This window comes from Astatotilapia calliptera, chromosome 10 (assembly GCF_964374335.1).
Source record: "Astatotilapia calliptera chromosome 10, fAstCal68.1, whole genome shotgun sequence".
Taxonomy (NCBI): Eukaryota; Metazoa; Chordata; class Actinopteri; order Cichliformes; family Cichlidae; genus Astatotilapia; species Astatotilapia calliptera.
The window spans coordinates 7,933,021-7,960,536 of NC_137431.1; the positions used below are offsets into that span (position 1 = coordinate 7,933,021).

Below are 27,516 nucleotides of genomic sequence, written 5' to 3' on the forward strand. Positions count from 1 at the left end.
CTGTGTTGAAAATGGGATAGCGGTGGTTTATTTCTGTCACACTGCGCCTTTGAGGTTGCCAAGGATGTCTCTCCACCAGAGGCCAAAGATTTTTAGCTGCCTTCTCATTTCGCCGCGCTATGCCTCGCATGCCACTCATTAAATCAGAGTTTGTTGCTGTTGTCACCGCTGTCACAAGTTGTATTGTGTTAAATCTTTGCTAAACATGATTTATGAAGTCTTGCTCTTAGCCCCACACACAAACATGTATTTCTTTTTGCAGGGTTCTGCATCTGAGAGAAGAGATGTTTGTAGTTCCAAAATCCTGTCTGTGGAATTCTTCAGCTGCATCAAACAGCCTCCTGCAGTCACCCCCCCCTCCCCGCTCCCCGTGCCTTCACCCTCTCTTTCTCCCCGCTAGAATCTCTGTGGTCTTCAGTCAAAATCCACACTCTTATTTCACTTCCAAATCGACAGCAGAAAAGTGAGTGAAGTACTTCACAGAAATTCTCACTCACAGCAGTTGAACAGTGGGCTGTATCTATCCATGACATAAACAAATCAGAGAGGCTGTTTTATGAGCTTTGGTATGTGGCAGTGAATAAGAAGTGACATGTATCCACACTTAAGATTCAGAAAACAAAACAGGGCCACAGTACACACCTGCCTCTGGCCTTATAACCTGTTTCCTATTTTGCATCCACCTTCCATCCTACTCTGACTAAAAAAGAAAAAATGGAAAATGGTAAAAAACGTTGAGGCCGCTTGTTTCCCAGCATCCAACAGCAAACCAACGTGTCTGGAATCAAGACAGCTGACCTTTGGGAAGCTAAACACATCCTCTGGGTGCCAAAGTGCTAAAAACAAACCAGAAGCTTCCAGCCACGGGGCAGATTATTTTAGAAGGAGGGAAAGCATGATGGAAAACAGCACTTACTTAGATATGTGCACAGAAAATGCATCCAGAAGGCGACAGCCACCCAGGGTGTGTTTTTGTCTTTTTTTGCAGCTACTCTCTGCTCCGTCAAGGTCAGGCCCCCTGTTACTGCCACCCTATAATCATGGCTGAGGTGCATCCACTGAGTGAGATCCAATCATTGGTGCCATTGTGTACAACATACAGTGACATGCTGACATGCTCTGAGAAAGGGGTGATGGGTTAGAGAGTGTTGGCTTTTAGAGAGGAAGTGGCTCCAAGGAGACCAGTACCACCTCTCAGAATTTTTTTTCTTTTATTTCTTTTATTTTTGTAACCACTGAGATGGAAAGTACTTAAACAACCCTGATACTAGGGATGGGTATCGTTTAGGTTTTATCCGATACCGGTGCCAAATCGGTACTTTTGAAACGGTGCCGGTGCTCAAACGGTGCTCAAACCGGTCGGTGCTTAAAGAATGGAGAACACAAAATTGGTCCAAAAACCTCTCATGTTCAGCTGGTTTTTGTAAAAAGATAACAATGTTAGCCTTTTCTGCAGCTATGGGGCATATATGGTATCACTCTTGGCTGGAAGCAGTGCTTAAACAATGGAAAAAACACAAACTTTATCCAAAAACCTCTCATGTTTATCCGTTTCCCTCTTTTTCTTTGGTCATTTTAGCCTTTTTGGCCAGGGTGAAGGGAGTATCTGCCATCAAACAAGAAGACAGCCGCATGTAGCTATGATGATGTTTGCTAGTTCACCTTACCTGCATTAATGTAATAACATGGTTAGCCTACTCAACGTAAATTACACACGAACAACATTAAGCTCCTCACGCAGAGAAGAACGGCTGCTGCTGCCATCATCATCCGTCATCATTTCTGCTACACTGGCAGGGCTAGGGGCTAGGACTCTCCTCTTCGTGTTTTTGGGGATGTTGCTAACTCCGGGTCTGATAACAGGCACCACACGCGGGTGTGGTAGATGCGCTCGGTGTGAGGTCTCGCAGCAAGCTATCAAATACAGCGCATTTCTCGGCTTTTAAAAAAACCTATGAAAACCTATAAAAAAAACTATGCGTCGCCAGGTGTTTCATCGGATTCGAGGTGTTACCTCCTTTGACAGTATCACAGTATCAGCTTAAAGAACTTGTTGCAGGCTGCTGAGTTTGCATATTTTGCTGTGAAGTACAGCCAGACTTTTGACCGCTTCGCCTTGGGCATTTTTAATCTGTAGCTCTGCTCTAAAAGAACGTACGTACCTGGACCCGCCTACTATCCTTGGAAACGTAAAATGATTGGCTAGAAGTGTATCACAGCTCAGGAAAAAAAAGCACCGAAATAAAGCACCGAAATGTGCGCTGCTTTTCAGTCTGGTTACTACTGTTTATGTCAGAACCGGTGCCATCATGGCACCGGACACCGGTACCTGATACACAATGCAAATTGAAGCCCACTGTCTTATTGTGTTTGCATGTTTTTCCTCTGGAGCTACAAAGCCAGCCCGATTAACCTATCAACAGACAGAGATTAGACACTCAGGAAGTGAAGGTAGCAGAAGATAAATCTAAAAGGATTTCTAATATGAAGCTGGATCACTGTAGAGGCCAGTAATTCAGCAGTGCCAAACATACATTTTACTCCCTTATTGATTTCATGTCAGTGTTATAGGTGACATATCTAATAATTTATTACTGAAACAAATATTATCATCTTGTCCCTGTTCTGGTTCAGTTTATTCTTCTCTGTCCTAATAATATAGAGCAATGTTTGCATGAAAAGGTCTGTCAAGATAGTATACAGATGGCCCCACATATGTTCTGTGTTCAGAGAGCTCTGGTGGAGCATACAAACTGCAAAAATATTCCTATAGTCAGATATAGAAAGCATATTGCATATTGAAGGAGCTCCACATTTCCCACCAGCTTTGGTGGAACCAATCCATAAGTGAAAAAAAAAATAACAGAGGCCATGAAAAAGAAAGTACTCAACTCTCGATTGCATATATGTTGATGCCATGTTACAAAGGTGCACTTGTTTTAATTTGAAGAGATTTACCTACCTGCTATAAAATGCCTCTGTTTGGAGGGGGGGCAGCCAGTCGGGAGACAGCTGGCTGAAAAGGAGATTAGCTAAAACATCTTGTTACAGCCAGTGGATAAGTAGAAAAATCTGCAGAAAGCATAAGACAGGAATGGGATCATTTTGAACTGTGAGTCAAGGATCAAAGTATGGTGAAGGGAATTGATATCATCAATTCCCTTTAACTCCCTTTCTCAAAAATCTCCAAATGAATGCGCATTTTCACCTAAAAATGATGCAACTGGAACGCAATTCAAACTGCTGGGCAAACTTTTGATGACAGAAAATTGGTCAGAAATACAGCATTTTTGTGTATTTCATGTTTTCATTTGAGGAATATTACAGTGTCCTCATTGCTCTGTGCTTTTCAAATCTCTCCAGTAACAAGTGACCTTTAAGTCACATGCAAATATGGTCACAAAAATTACAGTGTGCTATAAAAATTAAGCCAGTGGTGTTAGTGTAAAGACATCGTCTTTCCGTTGTAGTTTTGGGATGTCCTGTCATCACCTGCAAGCTATTCAAAGAGGCAGACAGGCAAAATAATGAAAGATCCCAGTAGCGTGAAACTCATAGGGGCTGCAGAGGGTAGGACAAATATTATTTGCTTTTCAGACAGGCAAAAATTCCCCTTTGGAAAACCCCCAAAAACTTCACTATTATTTCAGTCTGGGCAGTGTCCTCTGAAATATCTCATAAGCTTAATATAACATTCCTAATGAGAAAGAGATTTTTTTTTCAGTGTGTGGCCACTTTCTGAATGTTATCCTTATTAATTGAGCTTTAAGTGCGTGATCCATCCGCTGCATGCATTGATGAGTCAGCCTTGGATGGGTTGCCAGCAGTGTTGGTCAAGTTACTTGAAAAAAGTAATCGGATTACAGTGCTGCCCATCTCTGGTTGCCAGCGACAATTTAACTCAGAGATCACAATGTTTGCATGGAAATAATGGCAATCTTCCAGCATTTAGTGATGAGCGGTACCTTGCACAGCAGCCATGTGTGGATATCGTTTTCTGCTGTGGGCTTGTTTTGTTGCATTCAAGGTTCATTATTTGTCTTTATTTGTCACATGCATAGTCATACAAGTATAACACACAGTGAAATGTAACCTGACACGCTCCTCAACATGTGCAAAAAATGGGAGGGGGGGGGGGGGGTAGAGGAAGAACATTATATATATATATATATATATATATATATATATATATATATATATATATATATATATATATATATATATATATATATATATATATATATATATATATATATATATATACCAGAGGTGCAAAACACCAGCTACTGGTAGACAGAACAATCAGCCGAGACTGCAAGACCAGACTGACCAACCTGTGCACTGCCTGGATTGATTACAAGAAGGCCTATGACTCAATGCCCCACAGCTGGATACTGGAATGCCTAGAATTGTACAAGATCAATGGGACCCTAAGAGCCTTCATCAGGAACTCAATGGGGATGTGGCGTACAACACTAGAGGCCAACTCCAAGCCCATAGCACAAGTCACCATCAAGTGCGGGATCTACCAAGGAGATGCTCTGTCCCCACTGCTGTTCTGCATAGGCCTGAACCCCCTCAGTGAGATCATTAACAAGACTGGCTACGGATACCGACTACGGAACGGAGCAGTTGTCAGCCACCTCCTGTACATGGATGACATCAAGCTGTATGCCAAGAGTGAACGAGACATCGATTCACTGATCCACACTACCAGGCTATACAGCAATGACATTGGAATGTCGTTCGGACTGGAGAAGTGTAGTCGGATGGTAACAAAGAGAGGGAAGGTAGTCAGAACTGAGGGGATTGAACTACCAGAAGGCAACATTGCAGACATAGAGGACAGTTACAAGTACTTGGGGATCCCACAGGCGAATGGGAACCATGAAGAGGCCGCTAGAAAAGCTGCAACCACCAAGTACCTGCAGAGGGTCAGGCAAGTCCTGAGGAGTCAGCTGAATGGTAAGAACAAGATCCGGGCCATCAACACATACGCCCTGCCCGTGATCAGGTACCCTGCTGGGGTAATAGGCTGGCCAAAGGAGGAGATAGAAGCCACTGACATAAAGACAAGAAAGCTCCTGACCATGCATGGAGGGCTTCACCCCATGTCCAGCACCCTGAGGCTGTACGCTAAGCGGAAGGAAGGGGGCCGGGGACTGGTGAGTGTCAGCACCACAGTCCAGGATGAGACAAGGAACATCCAAGAATACATTGGGAAGATGGCCCCAACTGACCGAGTGCTCAGTGAATACCTCAGGCAGCAGAAACCCAAGAAAGAGGAGGGAGACGAGGAACCATCATGGAAGGACAGGCCCCTGCACGGTATGTACCACCGGCAGATAGAGGAGGTGGCTGATATCCAGAAATCCTACCAGTGGCTGGACAAAGCTGGACTGAAAGACAGCACAGAGGCACTAATCATGGCAGCACAAGAACAAGCTCTGAGTACAAGATCCATAGAGGCTGGGGTCTATCACACCCCAGCCTCTATGGGGTGTGATAGACCCTAGCTGGACCCTAGCTGGTCAGCACAGCAGCGCAGCAGACGGCCGGTGATGCCGTCTGGCCCCGCCGCTTTCCTTGTGTTCACTCTCAGAATCAGAATCAGAAGGGGTTTTATTGCCAAATGTTGAGCGGGTTTACAACATTAGGAAATTGCTGCGGTGCTTCAGTGCAAACATACTGTTATAAATTAAGCTTGAATAGACATGAAAATAAAAATGAGAATAAGAATTAAAAGTGCTAAATAGATAGATAGATATATACATGATATATACATGAGTGCAGGTGGTGATCAGTGCCAAACATGGAATGATGCAGTGAACACAGCGTAGGGTCATGTGTTAGTGGTGGGAACAGTCATACGGTTATTGTTCATGTGTTCAACAGCAGAGGGGAAGAAACTGTTCTTATGGCGAGAGGTTCTGGTGCGAATGGACCGGAGCCTCCTGCCTGAGGGGAGCAGGTCAAACAGACTGTGTCCAGGGTGAGAAGGGTCAGCTGTGATCCGAGCTGCACGTCCCAGTGTCCTTGAGGTGTACAGGTCCTGCAGAGATGGGAGTCTGCAGCCAATCACCTTCTCAGCAGAGCGCACAACACGCTGCAGTCTCTGTTTGTCCCTGATAGTGGCTCCAGCGTACCACACGGTGATGGAGGAGGTGAGGATGGACTCGATGATTGCAGTGTAGAATTGCATCATCGTCCGTGTTGGCAGGTTGAATTTCTTCAGCTGCCTCAGGAAGTACATCCTCTGCTGGGCTTTCTTAATGATGGAGGTGATGGTGGGCTCCCACTTCAGGTCCTGGGTGATGGTGGTACCCAGGAAGCGGAATGAGTCCACAGAAGTGATGGGGGTGTCAGTCAGGATGATGGGGGGGAGTGGAGCTGTGTGCTTCCTGAAGTCCACAATAATCTCCACTGTCTCCTGGGCATTCAGCACCAGGTTGTTGTGGCTGCACCAGGACACCAGACATTCAACCTCCCTCCTGTAGGCAGACTCATCCCCGTCCGAGATGAGTCCAATAACGGTGGTGTCATCTGCAAACTTGATTAGCTTGACAGACTGGTGGGTGGAGGTGCAGCAGTTAGTATACAGGGAGAAGAGCAGGGGAGAAAGAACACAGCCCTGAGGGGAGCCGGTGCTGATGGTCCGGGAGTCCGAGACATTCTTTCCCAGCCTCACATGCTGTTTTCTGTCTGTCAGGAAGTCAGTGATCCACCGGCAGATGGGATCAGGCACATTCAAAACAAAAATGGTAAACAAAAAAGGTAACAAAAAATAATTTCCCCCAGGGATCAATAAAGTATTCTGATTCTGATTCTGATTCATCTGGGAAAGCTTGCCTCGGAGATGGTCTGGAAGGATGGTATTGAAGGCAGAGCTGAAGTCCACAAACAGGATCCTGGCGTAGGTTCCTGGGGAGTCCAGATGCTGCAGGATGAAGTGTAGGGCCATGTTGATGGCGTCATCTACAGACCTGTTGGCTCTGTATGCAAACTGCAGGGGGTCCAGGAGGGGGGCCGTGAGGGTCTTGAGATAGGAGAGAACCAGGCGCTCAAAAGACTTCATGACCACAGATGTCAGAGCCACGGGTCTGTAGTCATTTAGTCCAGTGATCCTAGGTTTCTTGGGGACAGGGATTATGGTAGAGGACTTGAAGCAGGCAGGCACATGACATGCCTGCAGTGAGGAGTTGAAACTCCTTAATGCCGCTCGGACGTCATGCTCCGCGATGTACTGCTACTTCCGTAAACTCGATGATGTCGACTGCGCATGCTCTGAACATGTCCCAGTCGCCGTCGTTGAGTGCGTCCTGTAGCGTAGCTTCTGATTGGGCAGTCCACCGTTTTACCTCCCTCGTGGTCACGTCTTCCCGCCGTATGTTTTGTTTATACTGGGGAATGAGGAAGATGGCGTTGTGGTCAGACTTCCCAAAAGCCGGGTGTGAGACAGCTTTGTAGCCCTGCTTGTAGGCGTGTAGCAGTGATCCAAAATACGATCCCCTCTCGTTGGACACGAGACATGCTGGTAAAAGTTTGGCATGACTTGTCTGAGGTTCGCTTTATTAAAGTCTCCTGCTACAATGAGGGCTGCGCCCGGGTCCTTGTTTTGAAGCGAGCTCAGCACATCATGTAATTCGGACAAAGCCATACCTGTGTCCGCTTGGGGTGGGATGTAGACCACCGTGGCGATGACTGAGGTGAACTCACGGGGCAGATAGAAAGGGCGGCACTTAATGCTCAGGAACTCCAGATGTGGCGAGCAGCCGCTGGAAAGAGTAGAAATGCTCCTGGCATCACACCACTTTGTGTTTACCATGAAACACATTCCTCCACCTTTGGTTTTGTTTGACTCTGCCGTTCTGTCCGCGCGGAGCACAAAGAATGAATCCGACGGAGTTACAGCCTGGTCCGGCACGGTGGGGGTCAGCCATGTCTCCGTGAAGCACAGAATGTTGCAGTCCCTCATGTCACGTTGGAAGGTGACCCTTGCTCTTAGGTCATCGAGCTTGTCCTCCATGGATTGTACATTGGCCAGTAGGATGCTGGGCAGTGGTGCGCGATGTGCCTGCTGTCTCAGTCTATTCCTAATGCCAGCGCGTTTCCCTCGGCGCTTCTTTGTTCTGCGCCTCGGATGAGCGGCCCGTCCTTTGTTGTTCTCCGCGCCGCGTAGAATCTCTGGCGGCAAGGAAGGATCGGGTTTAAAAGTGTCCAAGACTAGATGTGCAACCTTGGCACCGATGTTTACAAGTGATACGCTGTCGTATACTATAAGACTAGAGGACTGGAGAATGCCATGTTGCATAATGTTAGCAGAAGACAGGCTGCAGTATAGACACAGCAGAGGCCTCCCCAGCGGCAAGGTCCAATCAAGCAGACAGCACAGGAAAACCACTGACAGAAGTTAAGGACACAGCAGTGCAGCCTTCTTTCTTCTCTTTCTAAAGAAATGGCACGAGTCACAGGCTCTGGAGCAGAGTATTGAATGTCCAAGTGTGTGTTAATCTGTTTGGGATTTGAAATAATTGATGGCGGCGCTTTGTGCTTGCGGCTAAACAACTTCACTTAGCACATGACTAATTACAGACAGTGTTTGTCGGGATGTGACAGTCTTATACGCCTTTGCAATAATAGCAGAAGAGGTCAGTGCCAGCATTAATACAGCAGCTAGAGATAACCTTCAGTCCCTGCAGAGGACTCGCACACAATTAGCTGTGCGCCTTATCGGCTCAATGACAAGTCTCCCTTTCTGCTCTGACTTTTTCTTTTTATCACACAATTAAATAATTTAGTTGTTTTAACTTGAAAGAAAACAGATTCTCTGCCCATCCCATCTCCCCGGGAAAAAAGGAATGATGCATTAATATAATGAGGAGGCTCCAGTTTAACGTAACGACAGATGTGGGCCAGGCTCTACATCTGGTGAAGAATTTAATTTGGAATGGGAGGGTCCTTTTGCTCTGATTTTCAGATGTTATCATTTCATTTAACCTTGCTGTGAATGAGCCTGCCTTTAATGTTGGGATGTGTGCATGTTGTGACATTTATGGGGAGGGCTCGTGGATCTCTTGTAGGCCAAGACAGGACTTCCAGAATAAGCCACAGACTGTATATGAGAGAGAAGAGAAGCTGATGGGGAATTTTAATGATCCACAGGGTGTGGATTCTCTGGGAGCAAAAAGAACTCCAGTCCTACAAGAAAATAATCGTACCGCTTAGGTTATGATCCCAACTACTACATTCAAGTCCTGTTAAATATCATATGATGGGATATGATTTGTAATTTGTGGTCACAATAAAGCAGGGTATACTTTAGTGTGGTCTAACCCTAACCCCTGTATTTCTCAGTCTGATCCACCTTTTTTATAACATCTGCTTTCAAAACACAAAAATAGTGATTCTTCAGCTCAAGGCTTCAAATCAAGACCTCACAGTGGCAGCGTCTATCTTTTTTACACAGTCTACAGCACGTATGGCGTTATCCATAGTTCTCCCCTAAGTGCATCTCCAAACCCACAACCCTGCTCTCTTTGTAGCCAAAGAGCTATGCAAATTAACATAAACGGCACATTTTTTTACTTAAGATGCGGGTTGCTTCATTTTTCTCTTGTCATTTAATAATTAAGTCCTTTAAATTTAATGTTCCATAAGTGCATGTGAGTTCTTGCTTGTGCTTTTGTTGAATCTGTGGGATGCATGAATGTAAATTTCTCTGTAAGCACACAAATACACGCACATTAAGCTACATTTCATTTCACATCTAAATGAACTGTCTGTTATTCACAGAGTGATTCATATATCACATATTCCTGTCTTTTCACCAGTTGTGTGTTGCTGCTGTCTGCCTGAATGTCATTTTAAACACCCTTTTTAAAGATGAGAGCTTTTCTCCTTACCATCTTCTGCAGGTGAGCGTGTGTAGATGAGAGATTACTGTCATGGAATATCAAGCGCTGATTTACTGTATAATAGATTCAGAGATGATGCCTCCTGCTGTCCTGCCACCTGTTCTGTCACCCGAGAGCCGCACACATCCACGGCTTGTTTACCAGCACACGGCACTCCAGAACACAAGCACATCCCTATTAACCAGTCAAAGACTACCAGGAGCAGCTCAAATGCACAAAAGCGTGAGACGGCACAGCATTAGCTTGTTCGCACACTCCCTGTGATTAGATAAAAGAAAAGGGAATGGATTGTGACTGTAGCTCTGAGAGTCTGTCCATCCAGCTTCAGTATCAACCTGTCTTGAGTCCTCAATGTGTGGCAGTGATGAAGTGCCTCAGCCGGCCTTCTGTGCCTCCGCACTGAAAAAATGAAGTCATTAGTTGTAGAGGGAGAGGAGCTTAAGTTCGCGGGCACGCTATAAGCCCTTCCACACTTCCCGTGCGCTCAGCACTGGCCTTAAAAGAACAGTCTGTCTTAATCAGAGTCCAGTCCACACAACACTTCCACCAGATGCTTTTTTATTAACAAAATGACATTCTCACCATTTCATGAGTAAATGAGGCAGAAAGAGAAAAGATTAAGGAAGTCAAAATCAAACAGGGCATTGAGTTTCTTCTCACACTAACCTTTGTCACTCATTTCTGTCTTTAAGTATGCTTATTGCTCCCATTGTTTTTTCCTTGTCACGTCATATGGTTTTTATATGACCTTTACAGTTTACAGCTTTAGTTTGCTCCACTAGATACGAGAGTGTAGAAGAGGAAGCACTCTGTCTCCTAACCTGCCTTTAGGCACTACTTAGTTGTTGACTCACAGAGCTGAAGTTACTTCCAGTTCTGTCTCTGGCTGTGCATGTCCACATGTACCCAAGATCCAAATTGTGTGTGTACGTGCGTGGGTGCAGTATATTGGTGCGAGTGTGTGCAATCGTACTGCTCAGTTCAGGCAGAAATGCTGCAGCCTGTCCAAAGATATTAACATCAAATGAAGCGCTCACCTTTCAGTTTCAGAATGTTTGTGGCTTACTGCTGGTTCAGATAGTGTGATGTACTGACAACATTTAGAGATGGGTACAAAATGGTCTTTGATGGGGATTTTTTTTTACTAAATGTATAAAGATTACTCCCACTGAGTGAGAACCTCCCAAAACAAGGGAAAGATCTGACATTAAATGATTAATGTGAGTGAGACCCACAAGTGACAGCTTCTCTCATCCCCTCTCTCCGTTAACCTTTGGTCTCTTCATCTCTGTCTCGACAGATTCAGTAATCATGTATGATGCAACAAGGGTGCTGTCTCCGAAAGATGGTGCAAACGGTTTGGCCCAGCCGGTTGTCCCTGGAGCAGGAGCGGGAACAGCTGTAGGATCTGGAGGGCCAACTGCAACTACAGTGCTGCAAGCTAAAACTGAAGAGGGGCAGTCAGTTAAGGAGGAGGAGGAGGAGCCCAAAGCAGAGCCTGTCCTGGTGAAGAAGCCCCACAGAGAAATTCTGGACCATGAGAGGAAGAGGAGGGTGGAGCTCAAATGTATGGAGCTCCAAGAGATGATGGAGGAGCAAGGGTAAGTAAAGAACAAATAGTAAAAAAACAACAGATAAGATAACAGTACTAAGTTGGTCGAAAATAACTTGATTATTGACCCTGAGGGAATGATTATATAGGGTACAATGATAGTCCTGAGTGTTATATTATTATAGTCCTTTATTTATAATTTAATTTGTTTGGAGACCTTTTTTAAGTTATTTGAAGAGCTGAGTAAGTTTAGGTTGCCATGGTTAACACTAAAGTAATTTTTAGACAGCACAGATTACACAGATTACAAAACAGAAGATAGAAATAAGGTTAAATAAATAAGGTTACGGGTAAGAATGTGCTTGCATTCATAGTTAGTCACATGTGTAGCATGAATAAAACCAGAGTTGTCGAGGCAACTAGATTTATTAAACTAGACTGGGAGCTGATTTGCTAGGCTTACAGTGCCTTAAGCATTTACAAAGTTGCATTAATAAAGAAATAACTCAATCTAAACCTAATCAAAGAGAAGTTTAATATTTGGTCTATTGATTTGCACTGGGCTTATTTGTTAGAAGGTTCAGTCGTTAGTAAGAAAATTCCCCAAGGAAGCCATCTGTTGAAGTCAAACTAAAATATTACCTGCAGAAGAGTTACAGTTTCAGTGGTAAGGCACAACTTTGACTTTGAGGGAAAATTGTTTCCACTTCCAGCTTGCATTGCACTTTTTTCAAGTTTTACTACTGCTCATTGGTCAGTTAGCTTAGTGCTCATTGGCCAGTTAGTGTTTGTCGGAACGTTGCCATCTTTAATGCAAACTGCAGGCAACTGCGGCAATCTCCTTATGAGCAAACTAATTTGTGAAAGGCAGCAGTCACTTGCCAACCAATATAAATATAATTTTCCCTAGTTACGGTTGTTATGCACTCACCACCTGGTTGCTAGGTCTTTGTGACTGGGGCCAAAAAATATCATAGAGCTATTAGATGGGAGAATACTACAATGTAGTTGATATTTTATTTTCAGCTCAATACATGTTTTTCTTGGACAATTTTCTTACTAATGGCTGAAATTTAAAACAAATTAATTTTTTAAGACCAAGAGCAGAGATTGCCAAGAGGTCTCTAGGCCTGTGTGGCTGAAGCCTTACCCCTTGAATCCAGCAATCTATATTGATCCAAGTTTTCTTTTTTTAAATTATCTCCCTTCGTGTTGAAGCATTTCTTTATTATTTCTGCAACAGTACTTAGCTGCTCTTGTTCTTGGCTGCTATTTTTTTCCAAGTCCTGTAATTTGACTCGATATGCTGGCAGCAGGTTGGCAATATGAGCTATGTCTTCTAAATCATGGGAGACAATTTTGTGAGCTAAACGCACAAATAAAAGTGGAACTGCTCTTGATTCAGCTGAGCGAAAGGTTGTGTTTGGCTTTGTAAGGAAGCCCACATGTGATGCATGTGTATTCAAACTAGAGTCCAATCTGAAATGCTTGCGTAGGCAAGTCGGATGGAAAAAAAAGAGTTGCTCTTGGGTTTTGATGTCAACTGACATTACCTTTTTCAGAGAAACGGTAGTTGTTTATCTGTTTTTCACAATGCAGTTATTGGGATGCTGGTTGGAGTGCAAGCCATAAAGGCTTTTGTGTAGCACAGAGCCTGACATTGACAGGTATGTACCTGTAGGGGTGCTGAGTTCACAAGCTGCACCAGAACATTACATTCAGACACCGTAACCTGCCAGAAGTCATTTTCATCATAATATTGGGAGGATGAAAAAAAAAACTATTCTCTCTGGAAGAGTGGAGTAAACTTAAGGAGCTGTGTTTTTGTGAGGAAATGGTGCATAACAATGTGTTTTTATACTTTTATCAGCATGCTTTGGAAATGTTATCAGTCACAGTGCTCTGTCGTGACACAATTGAATCATATTATTCTTTTATTCTCATTTTTAAAACAGGCATTATTGTGAGACACTGAATTAAACTGCAGTCCTTCTTGTAAGAGGTTGCTCTGAAACCTCTAAAGATAGAGCTAAAGATAACTGTTTCTTGGCATAAGAAGGGTTCAGGGTGCAGGACCTGGGTGCTTCCTGATTGGCCGGGTGCCCCAGTTAACATAATTGGCAGCATTAACAATTAGCAGCCCAGCGAAGAATCATGTATTTGCTTTAAGGTCTCCTGATTTCTGGTTGGGTGCCTGTGGAGACACAGGGAGGTGTTGAAGGGCCTTGTCATGGGTGCCAGGGGATTGTACACTGTTCCCAAGCCAACAGTGGGAGTTAGTTAGGGAAGGTAATCATGCATGCATATAGGCTGCATCCCAATTCAGGGTCTGCAGCCTTATGGGCCGCATTTTAAGGCCGATTATGTCACAGCGACGCGACGAAGGTTGTCCCAATTCAAGGGCTGCTCGAAATGCGGCCTCAAATGTGTCCTTCATTTCCCTGAATTTTAAGGATGTGGTGGTGTAGACTTCGTGGCCCAACATATCCCAGAATGCATAGCGCGGCGCTGGGTGTGGATAATTTTGCCGGAAAAAAACGGCGGATGAGGGGCGCCCGAAGAGTAAACTTTGAGTAAGTACTGAATATTATGTCACTTATTTATGTGCAAATGTTTAATAAGAAAGACCATTAAAACATTACTGTTGGCCACATGTCGGCAAAGTTATGTGACATTAGTGACGTTTGTACTAACTTGGTTTTAAAGCCTTTACTTTAAAATATACGCCATCCAATAGCTGACCTTAATCTTACAGAGAATGATCAAAGCTCATGTAGAAACAAACAAACAAATGAACAAAAGATTTTCTCCTTCATTTCTGTCAAACAAAGCTGTATGAAACGTTTCCAGCTGTTAGTATCATCGTTGCTAGGCAACCTGGGCAGCGCGACGGAGGCTAGACCGTCCCATTTTACAAGCCTCGCACTTCCGGCCTTAGCGGTCTTTGAGTACGCGGCCCTTGTGGGCCGTTAAGGCTGCGTACTTTTAGGCTGCAGACCCTGAATTGGGATACAGCCATAGAGATGTAGCAATTCAATCACCCACCCATTTCTGCTTCCCAATGTTGCCACTGAGTTGAATTTTACTCAGCTAAATGTGTTACAGCCATAGGGATAGTTAGCTCAGAACGCAGGACAGCCCAGCCGAGTCCATTTCATTAGCATCCAGCAAAAGTTAGGAAGAACCATGGAAACTGTAGAGATGGCAGACAGCCCTTATCAACAATCTCAGTGCTTCTCCCTGGCGTGTTTGCTCACACACGCACACACATACTGTACACACATGCACACTGCTGCTTGAATAACTACAGCTCGCAGCCAAACTCCAGGCGAGACCATAATTAATGATGAGCTCTGTGATCCTGTGTCAGTGCAGAGAAAACTCACTTTCCCACTGATACCTCGTGACATTTTACTCACATCACATTTGTCATTTACAGAAAGCTGACTAATCCATGATGTATTAGGGGTGAGTGATCCAATTGAATGAAAGGCAATCGAATTAGAGAGGGATTTTTTGTTTTTTGTTTTTTTGGGGGGGCTTAGTGTTGGTATGAGAGGTGGCAGGCACATTTGAATGCTAGAGTGAGGAATCTTTTATCTGGCTAAGTATTTACATGAATTAAATCAATGCACTGGGTGGTTTTTATTTTTATTTTTTTTAAGGTGAAGCTGGATTGTACTGCCACTCATTTTTGTGCTCGTCCCTCGTTCCCTGAGCGTAACTGCTCTTGTCAGCCTGCGAGGTCTCATTAAGTCTGTAGGGTAATAGTAAAGCCACAGCAGATTGATGAAGCTGAAGGACAGCTACTGAGGATAGACAGAGGGGGTTACACACTTGCCATCTGTCAAGGTCTACTCATCTCCTGGCCTGGAGAAGATGTAATAGGTCCCAGTTTGAGAAAAGAGCCACAATGTCTACTGGAGTGGTGTAGTGGCACGCAGCAGCTTGGCAAATGATGACAGCACGCAAGGAGACAAGACATTCGCACTGACGGGCTCCACTGTGCTCGTCTGACTGCACGGCCTCGGCTGGCACACGGTCGCACATGAAGGATGGCGACCACTCAGCTGAGTGTTAAAGCAAGCCCTGGATGGACTCAACTCATCTTGTTAAGCTATAATCAAAGGAGAATCCCATTTGGCAGCTTGGCTCAGCACAGCTACCCGTGCCTCTCCAATTTCTAATGTGCCTCTTTAAATGAGAGAGCGTGTGTGCAGGATTAAGGGATAGAGCAGGGGATGAAACACAGGGATAGAGAGGCAGAGCAATGCCAGGCATTAGACACAATTAAGATGGTGGCTGGAGTCTGTTTTCATTTGTAGTGGATTTAAGCCACGTCACCCTCGAATCCTGGTTTTGACTGAGGACGGGGTGAAGGATTAGGCTCAGGGGAAGGTTGGATGGCAGCACCCCCCATCCCATTTCCCTAGCTTTGCCAGCACATGGCAAGACACTCCCCTCCTCCCTTTCCGCACAGCCCCCCAGCTCCTCTCCGAAGATAAACCCAGGATAAATGGTCTGTCGTGAGTGATGGCCTCACCCCGGGAGCCAATTAGACAGGCTCAGCGAGTGCATTCATTTAGCTACCCAAGGCTTGGCAGCATCTCGCATTTATTGGTACATTGAGTGCTCCATCACTGCATGGTGCATCGCCTTTTCATGTATATGAGATGGGCTAGAGGTTACATATATCATATATGTGACATATGTCTGGAAGAGCACAAGAGGCACGGTCTGTTAGAGTAGCTCCTGTAGGCGATAGAACATAACTTAAGCTCTATCAGCATCCCATCCGTCTCCCATCAAAGAATATTGATGTACTGAATATGTCAAACTAATGCGTAGTGTCTACTTCTAATCAGCTCTAGGTGCCACATAATAATACGCCTGGCTGAATGATTTTGATCACAGTGGCTGCTCTGTATGCAAGGGTCCAGACTCTATTTCAGGGGTGTTTTTCCATGCTAACCGAGGCATAATAATCATGCATGGTTTGAACTCCTGTGGTGTCTGAGCCTTTAATGAGCTCTCTTCACAGGCTTCACTCAAACTACATGGTCACACACACACACCCAAAAAACCCACACAGGAGCTCCAAGCTCCATATATGTGTCAGTACATATGAATGTTGAGAGACACCAAGATAACGTTGAAAGTGTGTGCTAGGCTTGTGCATGCACCAAGATGCCGGTGCAAGAAATATGTCTTACCGCTTCGCCAAGCAGAAACAATAGATGCGCTTGTGTATTGAAAAATGAATATCTGTTTTAAAGTCAAGTAGAGAGGTCTGGTCCAACATAAACAACATAAGGAACAACACAGCTAAATTTGAGTATTATATGTTGATACAGGCATACAAGTGACCCAAGGCAGAACAGTAAGAAGAGGAAGCTTTATATTAGCTGAGAGCGAACTTGGAGCGTTTTGGCTGCTTCCATTGTGATGTAACATCTACAGTGACACTTTTTTAATTGCAAGAGATGTGAGCAGCCCGGATCTTATTAAGAGAGCTTCTCTCAGAGCCTTTGAGGCCAGAGCAAATAATTATCTCTCTCTGCTCTGATGGAGCTTTTCCTGCAAGCCAAAGCCTGCGTCATAAGACACAAGACGATAAGTGTGTGTCCTGGAAGACCAAAAAAAAAAAAAACACTGGATGGGAAAACATCTCAGGGTGAATGGCCCATTTTATAAATTGTAACAAGTGGGGCTCTCAAGGCGATAAAGAAGGTCTGTGCTAGACAAAACAACTTCAAAACCTGTTGTTGTAGAAAGGAGAAGATGAGCAATCAGAAATGGTGGATTGTGCTGCTCCAGCCATTGAGCTGCTTACACTGTGGAGGAGGTGAAGAGGGCATCTTTATAAAGTGGGAAAAAGGTGTACTTGTTCTTTGCTGCCCATTCTCTCTGGTTTATGTTAAATCTGTTATCTAACAGAAAATTTATGGCTGCAGAGAGCATCAATTGAAAAGCCTCTCTCCACTTGAGAGTTAAACTATTTCACTGTGGCACTCCGTAGGTCATTTTAATTCTACCCCTGAAATAGAAATGTGGGGGTGTTCAGGTTTGGTTTCCCATGTTCCCAGAGCCATTCAATCTTACTAACTACACTGGCATCGCTTTTTTTTCTGTAGCTTTGCATCAGAATTGATGGCTGAAAAGTTTCATAGGCATATAGCAGCACCTGGGGACGACTTGTAGAGAAAAGCTCTTCAGATAACAAAGTCGGAGACATTGCCAGCAGTCAGGAATGAGAACACGGGCACTTCACGCAAAGGCACTCCTCATCAAATCGATGACTATCAACATAAGGACAGTCTAGGGGCCAGAGCTATTCATTCTCCAGGAACGTGAGTTAATGAGTGAAATCTGTAAGTGCTCAGAGCTGTTTAATCACTCTAATCAAGATCTTTAATCGTGGTGATTTTTTTATTGCTGGGTGGCGGGCAGGCCTCTCGCTCTGATCGATGTCCCCTGTCTGTTTCCGCCCAAATCACTGGAAGTTTGCATGCCATAGGCCAGGGGTTCCCAAACTTTTTTTGCCAGGCCCCCCTTTGTTTTACAAGAAAAATGTTCCCCCCCCCCCCCCCCCCCCCCCCACACACACACACACACACACACACACACACACATGCACGCCCAAACACATCCTGTAACCACACACACCCATATTTTGCTCCACTGCGGTTTATTTCGCACCTCAAACATTTAGTAAACAATTAAGTAAATACAAGTAATCTGCAATAAATTACAGGTAGTAAGAAGATAAACTACTAACTCTTTTATGCTATGTCCACGGGTATTTTTGAAAACGCAGCTGTTTCTATGGTTTGGACCTTTCGTCCACATGTTAATGCCGTTTTGAATCACAGAAAACTGAGATTTTTTAAAACTCCTTTTTTACGTGCACGTGTGGACAAGGAATACAGAGTTTGTCAACGTCAAAGATATGTGCCTTTTTTCACGTCACGCTGTGCGCCACGTTATTGTTTACATGAGAAGAATTGCAGAATGGCAGATATTCAGATTAACAGTAATAATAATAATAATAATGGATTGGATTTATATAGCGCTTTTCAAGGCACCCAAAGCGCTTTACAATGCCACTATTCATTCACTCTCACATTTAGGGATGGGTACCGGTGTCATGCACCGGTTCTGACATAAACGGTAGTAACCAGACCGAAAAGCAGCGCACATTTCGGTGCTTTATTTCGGTGCTTTTTTTTCCCTGAGCTGTGATACACTTCTAGCCAATCATTTTACGTTTCCGAGGATAGTAGGCGGGGCCAGGTACGTACGTTCAGTTAGAGCAGAGCTACAGATTAAAAATGTCCAAGGCGAAGCGGTCAAAAGTGTGGCTGTACTTCACAGCAAAATATGCAAACTCAGCAGCCTGCAACAAGTGCTTTAAGCTGATACTGTGATACTGTCAAAGGAGGTCAAACCAAGAATCCGATTAAACAGCTGGCGACGCATAGCGTTTTTTTTAAAAGCCGAGAAATGCGCCGTATTTGATAGCTTGCTGCGAGACCTCACACCGTGCACGTCGGGTGGGTTGCCAGTTATCGGACCCGGAGCAACATCCCCCAAAAACCCGAAGAATAGAGTCCTGGCCCCTAGCCCTGCCAGTGTAGCAGAAATGATGAGGATGATGATGCAGCAGCAGCCGTTCTTCTCTGCATGAGTAGCTTCATGTTGTTCGTATGTAATTTACGTTGAGTAGGCTAACCACGTTATTACATTAATGCATGTAAGGTGAACTAGCAAACATCATCATAGCTACATGCGGCTGTCTTCTTGTTTGATGGCAGATACTCCCTTCACCCTGGCCAAAAAGGCTAAAATGACCAAAGAAAAAGTGGGAAACAGTTAAACATGAGAGGTTTTTGGACAAAGTTTGTGTTTTTTCCATTGTTTAAGCACTGCTTCCAGCCAAGAGTGATGCCATATATGCCACATAGCTGCAGAAAAGGCACACATTGTTATCTTTTTACAAAAAAAACCAGCTGAACATGAGAGGTTTTTGGACAAAGTTTGTGTTCTCCATTCTTTAAGCACCGGTTCGAGCACCGTTTAAGCACCGGCACCGTTTCAAAAGTACCGATTTGGCACCGGTATCGGATAAAACCTAAACAATACCCATCCCTACTCACATTCAACTCTCACAACCGGGGGAACAAATCGTGGCAGGATCAGCCTGATATTATTTTTATCCCAGTTTAATTTTACAGTATAAAGAGCTAACATCTCCAAAATGTCAGGAGTAGTTAGTTATTATAACAAGTGTTTGTGAACTAAAAATCAAGAATGTGGGATACTGTTTGTCCGTGATTTGAAGAGCCCAGCCCGTGCTCCCGACGAAGGGAAAATCAATTCTGCAGGGGAGACCTACTTTGGCACTTGTGCAGGTGAAGCCAAAGGGAAGATATGCTTCACCATATTTTCTAGTCTTTGGCTTAGAATGAAGTTGGTTTGGAAACATATTCAGCGATGCTTCATCTCCTGCTTTGCGTTTCTGTGGGAGCCCCGTCAAAAACCTGTCCATTATGCTAGCAGTGTCCAAGCGCTTTTTTTCCCTTTTTTTTCCCTTTTCATACCACGCCCCCCCCCCTGCAATGGCTCTGCAGGGGGGCAGTTCCCACACTTTGGGAAGGTCTGCCATAGGCAATGGGCCTTCACTAGATGGCCTTCGTTTGCATCAACTTGGCTAACTGGCTCCTGGACGGTCTCACCTCATATTCATATATGCAGAGAGATGAAAATACACAAGCGACATGCTCAGTTAAACAGTCATTTGAATTCCGTGTTGCTCAGCCTGGCTGGGAGTGACCAGCCATTGCTCAGCACTGTGTCAGAACAGATGGTGTGTGAGGAAGAAATTAGCTACACCTTCACAGCTGCAAGAAGGGCTAATTGTGTGTAGAGAGAAGGAATGTGTTGTTTCAGTCTAAAAGCTTTTGACAAACATCTAGTAATATCTAGTAAGTAGCTGTTTACACTGATTGATCTGAGCTCACAATAGATTTTTGTCTGTCTCTTGAAATGCAGCACAGAAGTCTGGTAATTTAAAAAGGAGTTTTTAACTTCTTTCTTTAAGCGCCCACCACTCACTAGTTTCCAGGAGGGATTCAGGTGCTGTGTGATTCAGGTGCTGTCTGAGATTCTGCAAGCCCCTACTTCTAAAATCTCAGGCTCTTTGTTAAAGCATCACCACTGCTGTGTACACACTCTCAGACTTTGGTTTGTAAGCTAGACCGATCAAACATTGCCTTTGCTGTGCTTCATACTGTGAAGCTGCACTGAGCTTCAGAATAGAGCAATTCAGCAGGAGGAAAGAGAAGGTGGGGTTGGGTGGGGTGGGGTGGGGTGGGGGGGGGGGGGGCAGAAAGGGAAGCAGAGGGTCTGCAGGTTTTTCATTTCTTTATATTTTACTAGAAAAATTGGAAATAGGTAAAACGATTTATTGAAACATGCAAAAATAAATGGAGTTACATAGTATGTACAGTTGTGAGAAGTTATCCAGTCCAATCCTCAGACTTTTTTCTGTTTCCTGTTTATGGGCTCAAAGGCAATTTCAAAAAAAGACCTGCTCCTTGGTAGCAAAATATAAAGAAATGTAAGGTAGGTCAAGACTTTTGCACAGTACTGTATGTCATTAAGCACTTCAGCTTGATGAGTTCAAACTATTATTTTATTGCTTAAGCTAAGGTACCTGAGTAGCATCAGTCATCATCACCAATATGATCAGCACAATATGAAGGAGAATGGCTTACTTTGGCTGTGGCCTCTTTTTGGGCTAGCACACATTCACTCCCCCCACCACGCTTATACACTCTTCTTCGATCTGCAGCAGACAGCTGGGAGAACACTGGGACCGCTGTAGAGTTGTCACGTAGTGGCTAATGTATGGTGATGGATCCGGAGCCATGAATGGAAAGCCATGAATATAAACTGTATCTTTGTGGCCTCCATTGTGCTGTGTTGACAGCTGCTGGGTTGACAGATTGCCGTACAGCAGGACCTGATGGCGCTGTCACACCGAATGGCTTCTTCTCTGCTGGGCCATCTTCCAGCTATTTCAGCTCTCCATCGCACTTTTCCTAATCTCATTCTCCGCACCATCAGGGCACTGATAGCAAGTGGCTCAGAATACATGGCGTTGGCAGCTATATTTAATCTGAGAACGCAAACACTCATCTGATTAATGCTGTTTCCACGCTGAAATGAGCCACTGAATCCTTTTACAATCCAGTTTGGGAAAATGGTTCTGCCACAAGATGCATTTGAGGCAAAGATGAACCTATTTCTGTTACTGAGGTCCATCCATCCATCCATCCACTGTAAAAAATAAAAAAAATTTCTAATGGAAGACCTGAGGACAGCAGAGAATGTTAATACTTTTAAAGCCAAACTTAAAGCGCTATCTCTACCCTTTTACTTCGGCTCACACCTTTTAGGTGTTTTTTTTACCCTGTTTTATTTATATATTGTGCTTTGTTATCTTATGTCTTCAGTTATACATTAACAGTCTATAAACAGTGACAAATACCACTGGATTGCATTCAGCTTCAAACAGAAAGAAAAAATATTACCTATTTTATTCTGTGATTTCTGTGTGGATTAACGAATGCATGCAACTGCAGAAAGTCGTAAGTCATACCACAGTTTGTACCATCCCTTTATTGTATCAGCCAATATCAGTGTTCAAACTTACAAAAAATTCTGATGTATCGGCATGCTGAAACTCTACGAAAGCTCCTTTGAAATTTTATTTTTAGATTTTAAATACACTGATCTAACAGCTTTCATTGGTGCAAATTATGATTTTTGTAAACTCCTGCAGCAGGGATGGTATTATGTTTTTGAAATGCGCTTATTTGCTTTCTTGCACACAAACATGAGAAGAATGATAAAATATCAATATGTTGCATACAAAGATAGGTAGGCCAACAATGTTGGCATCATCCATCCATCCATCCATCCATCCATCCATCCATCCATCTTTTTCCGCTTTATCCGGGGCCGGTTCGCGGGGGCAGCAGCCTAACCAGAGAAGCCCAGACCTCCCTCTCCCTAGCCACCTCCTCTAGCCTATCCGGGGGAACACCAAGGCGTTCCCAGGCCAGCCGAGAGATATAATCACTCCAGCGTGTCCTGGGTCTGCCCCGGGGCCTCCTCCCAGTGGAACATGCCCAGAACACCTCACCCAGGAGGCGTCCAGGAGGCATCCTTGTCAGATGCCCGAACCTCCTCAGCTGGCTCTTTTCGATTTGACATCATTACTAAAATAAATATTGTATTACACATCACCCATTACTTTTCTTAAAACTAATGCACTACGTTACTTAATTATTCACTGGAGAAAAAACCTTAGGAATGGCCTGAGGCACATTGTCGTCTTAGTTTCCTAATGAGGATACATATATGAAGGTTTGAAGCCTGACTACTCATCACTGCTTCTGTTACCTGTTGAAGTTCAGGCTCGTTTTGGCATCCACAGCTATATGATCACCTGTGCAGATGATTGCAAAGAGCCAAAGCTCTGATGCCAGCATAATGCTATTGTTTCTGTACTGGGCGTAGTTTCTGTGCTACCATCTCTCTCTCATCCTTTCATACAATAAAATAAAAGTAATGTCCATATTTCCACTCCACAGTGACTTCCTAAGGCTGGTTAGGGACGTGGCTGGTTTGATTTCCTGTGCCATCACAGGAGGTTGAAACTGATTACTGGTAGGCTTCACTTATTCTAATTGAAATCAATTAATCTATTGATTTCTATTGAGCTGCCTCCATCCTCAAAGACCCCACATACCCTCAACACGGACTGTTCACACTTCTGCCCTCGAGATGAAGGTTTAGACGTGTGAAATCCAGAACGGCCCGGCTCAACAACTCCTTCCCCACTGCTATCAGACTCTTGAACAGCTGACCTACCACAATTGCAATTTGCACATACCTCACTTGTCTTTACTTACTTATTTTTGTAATTATTTATTTATCTTTCATTATTTTTATGCTTTTTTTTTTTTTTATCTTTTTTATCGTAATGTCTTGTCTTATTTTATCCTTATTTATCTTGTTGCTTCAACTCTACCCAACTTGGCATTTGTGTATGGACAGCAAAGGAAGAATTTCATTGCACAGAGAAATGCTATTTCTTCTGTACACATTACAATAAACACTTTGAATCTTGAATCTTTGAATCTATTATCTTTGTGCTGCTGGTGCCTTTTGGAGCATTATCTTACAATTATTATGGCTTGCAGTGTGGTACAGACCATCTGCAGGAAGGTTGTCCTTTAGATTTCAGGATTGAAATTCTAGTATTTTATTAGTCTGTTACTTAGCACTAATTGGCCGTAGGGCTGGGCCATATTATACCGTTCATGGTAATACCGGTATTGTCATGGTCTGGGGTCAAGCGACCCAGTATTTGAGTTCCATGTATCTTCTGTATTCATTTGCACCACCATGTTTTCACGGTCAGTCTTTGCAGTGACCATCATAGTCTCTGAGTTTTCTTAGTTTGTCACAGTATTAGTTTTCCCAGTTTAGTTATAGTCTAGTCACGCTATCCCTGCTTTGTTTGTACACTTTGTCTTCAGCCATAATAAAGGCTTGCTTTCTGTTAAGTTCACTCCCGTCTACTCACTTGTGTACGCACCTGGGTCCATTACACACACCACCGCACGGCCTGTCTCTGCAGACTAGTGATGTTCGATTCGTGAACGAATCGTTCAATACTCGAGAATCACTTTACTGACTCGTGAATCATGATTCACAAGCCCAACTGACTCACTGACTCGTCCCTGTTGCTGTTAGCAAACTAATTCCATTAGTAGAAATATATCTAGCTTATAATTAAAATTGTGGGGGGGAAAACAACAGCCAGTTTCGTAACAAAAGCATTTCTGCCCTGAACTGGCAGAAAAAACCCTGAGTAGAAGCTCACATCAAGAAAATAGCTCCTCGGTTCAGAGTAGCATCGCGCTGCTAACATGCTAACAACACATTTGAGCTACTCACCCCCTCCCTTCCTGTGCTGAATCATAAGCATAAGCGAATCACTCAGGACTCGCTCACCCCCTCCCTCCTGTGCTGAATCATAGAGCGAACGAATCACTCACTCACTCACTAACCCCCTCCCTCCTGTGCTGAATCAAAGAGCGAACGAATCACTCAGGACTCACTAACCCCCTCCCTCCTGTGCTGAATCAAGGAGTGAGCGAACGAATCACTCACTCACTCACTCACTCACCCCCTCCCTCCTGTGCTGAATCATAGAGCGAGCGAACGAATCACTCATTCACCCCCTCCCTCCTGGCTCACAGCTTCTTCTTCTTCTTGGTTGGCAACCAATGTTAAGGCGTATTACCGCCCCCTGGCTCACAGCGCAGTGGACATTTAGATAAGAAAATATATAATTGACACACTTAAGGAAAATACTAATAAAATACAAATAAACAAAATAAATGTTTATTAAGCAATTTTGATAGGAAATTGCTTAATTTTAGAAATGTTTTTGCTCTTTTTTTCTCTACAAAATAGTTTTTTGTTTTTTTTTAATCATCCATCTTAGCAGTGGGATTTACATGAAAAGGGAAACAAATTAAGTTTGAGTGAAAATGTAAAATTTTTGCACTCTCTGGTCAACTGACTCAGTGAATCAAATGACTCAAAACTCCCGATTCACTTTGGTGAGTGACTCATTAACACTCGATTCAGTAAAAAGAATCAAATTTACCATCACTACTGCAGACTGTGACAGGTATAATGTTAGACAACGATAGGAAAATTAAATATCGCGATAGAATATGAGTAAAACGCACATGTGCAGTGCCTTTGTTTTCATACGCACATGGCCGATTGTTGAGTGAAACAGATGAACCAGAATTGGTTTGTAAAAATGGTGCAACTTCAGTGATGTGGAACTGGTTTGGTGTTTGTCCGTCAGATACACGACAAAGCACATTTTTTTGCAGAACATGCAAGCAGCCGTCGTTATTGTCGTATTTGTCAGACTAAGATGCTCTTAAATCTGGGAGTAATCTGGGTCCTAAACTCCGTATACTTCAGGTCAAACGAACACTGCAGCATCACTGAGAGTTAAAAACTGTCTAAATTCTTTCATCTTTAATAAAACGATCAGCATTGCTGCTTTACCAGGTGTAACTATGAAGTTTAACTTCCAGGCATCCATGAAAACAAAATTTTTTACATTTAACGGAGTTAGAAGTTAACAGGAAGCTAGCGGAAGTTAGCTCGCTAGTTACCTAAGCATGATATTGCATGTTCTGACTGAGAGATTTCTGAAAAAATTCAAACGTACAGCTCTGCTTTCACTTCCAACATAAATGAAGACAGGAAACTAAACAGCAGTGACGTTTGTAGGGTTACTGAAGTTGGGCTAGCTGGTATATAATGATGTGCTACGTGATCGCTAGCGACACAGCTACGTTAGCATAACATAAACGGTGAAGCTGGAGGACGAACACTTAACACTTTTCCACTTATAAAAGTTAACGTTAAGGTTCCTGATAGTTAGAGACAAATGCAATCGCATGGCAGGATGCTGTAAACGGACCAAACTTCAGTCAGGAAAACAACTGAGATAATCCATCCACAATACGAGGTTAGTCATTAATATACTGCAACAACATGGGAATAGAGCAGCTGCCAGAGAATTCAACATTAATGAACCAATGGTACAGAAGTGGAGGAAGCAAGAAGAATGAGTTTGCTAAAGTTTGATTTATCTGACTGCTTTGTTTCGCTTAATGTGCCTTATAATCCCATGCACCTTATGGTCCGAAAAATACGTACTGCACACTGCAGTTTAATGTTGCAAAGCACCTCTTTTTAACTTCAGTGGATATTATACATGGTTATGCTCAGGATATGTCAGCCCATTTCTACTGGAAATGCCTTTTGGTTAAACTTTCAGCAAGGAATTTGCATTTGCACTGTTACATTTTTATAAAGCTTTAATGTACATAAAAACCAGCTTCTTGTTTAAGTGAAAATAAATGGAAGATTGTCTTTTTGTGCTAGTAATGTTGTGGAGTTGTATTTTGTCTCGCATCAATTATATCGTCAGTTATATCGTTATCGCAAATTTTCAAATATATATCGTGATAAATTTTTTTGGCAATATCGCCCTGCTCTAATTGGCCAATCACCAAATATGAAAACACCACACACCAGTAGGTTTAGATTCAAAGACACAATGAATGCAGTTTTACGGTCAAGGCAAGTATCTGTGTTTTTAGCTGTGTGGTAAATCTCGGTGGATTTCTGTGTGAGCACAGTGCTGGATCTCTTTCATTGTTCAACGTGACATAAACATTATAGTTGCTTATTAATACAAGTGGGTCCCAGTCAGTCTTCCTCTGTGATGTTTGGCTCTCGGCCACCATTTCACAGCTTTATTAATTCTCTCCCTTTTCACTCCCACCTCCAACCTTCTCTCTGGCTCTATAACTCATTACAGCTCATTACCACAGCCCAAGCTGAACTTGGAGATGGTTTAGAAGTTGGTGTGAATTTACCGGGAGATGGGCTTCGGCGCGCAGTGAAATTAAGAAGCCATGTCCTGTCAAGCACATGTTCTTGCACGGCTGATCTATGAGTATCTGTAGATTAAAACGGGACTTGTTCAGATAGGCTAGTTGAATTATTACTGTCTCCACTGTAGAGCTGTCACTGCTCCTACAGAGGCAGCCTGTAGTGCTACTGTGGCTGCTGCTTGTGAAATTTACAGACTGGGAGGATGTAGCCTAAAGCTGTATGCATAAACAGTTTTGCCTTTCTGATTTACTCTGTGCATTTTGTATTGTTACATTCACAATGAAATTAGAGCGTCATTACAGCACTGATCATTTTGCTCCTCTTCTTTTGCCCCTACTAACAGCCACAGCCATCTAAAAAAAAAAAGCCAAATATGTTAGATTAAAAAATATGAATACAAATCTACAATATGACCGAGACAGTAATTGATTTTTCTGTGCCTCTGCAGAGATCCTCATTATTCTGTCTGTGTCAGCT

The 27,516-nt window shown here is 43.6% G+C and overlaps 1 protein-coding gene across 7 annotated transcripts in view; it reads left to right on the forward strand.

Moving 5' to 3' along the window:
- srrm3 (serine/arginine repetitive matrix 3) overlaps positions 1 to 27,516 on the forward strand; it is a 138,449-nt gene that overhangs the window by 57,752 nt on the left and 53,181 nt on the right. For all 7 annotated transcript variants that reach the window (XM_080307469.1, XM_080307466.1, XM_026180992.2 and 4 more), the window contains one exon: positions 11,215 to 11,515. In XM_080307469.1, coding sequence (XP_080163595.1) covers positions 11,226 to 11,515 — 290 coding nt within the window. In that variant the 5' untranslated portion in view covers positions 11,215 to 11,225. The remainder of the gene's footprint in view (positions 1 to 11,214; positions 11,516 to 27,516) is intronic.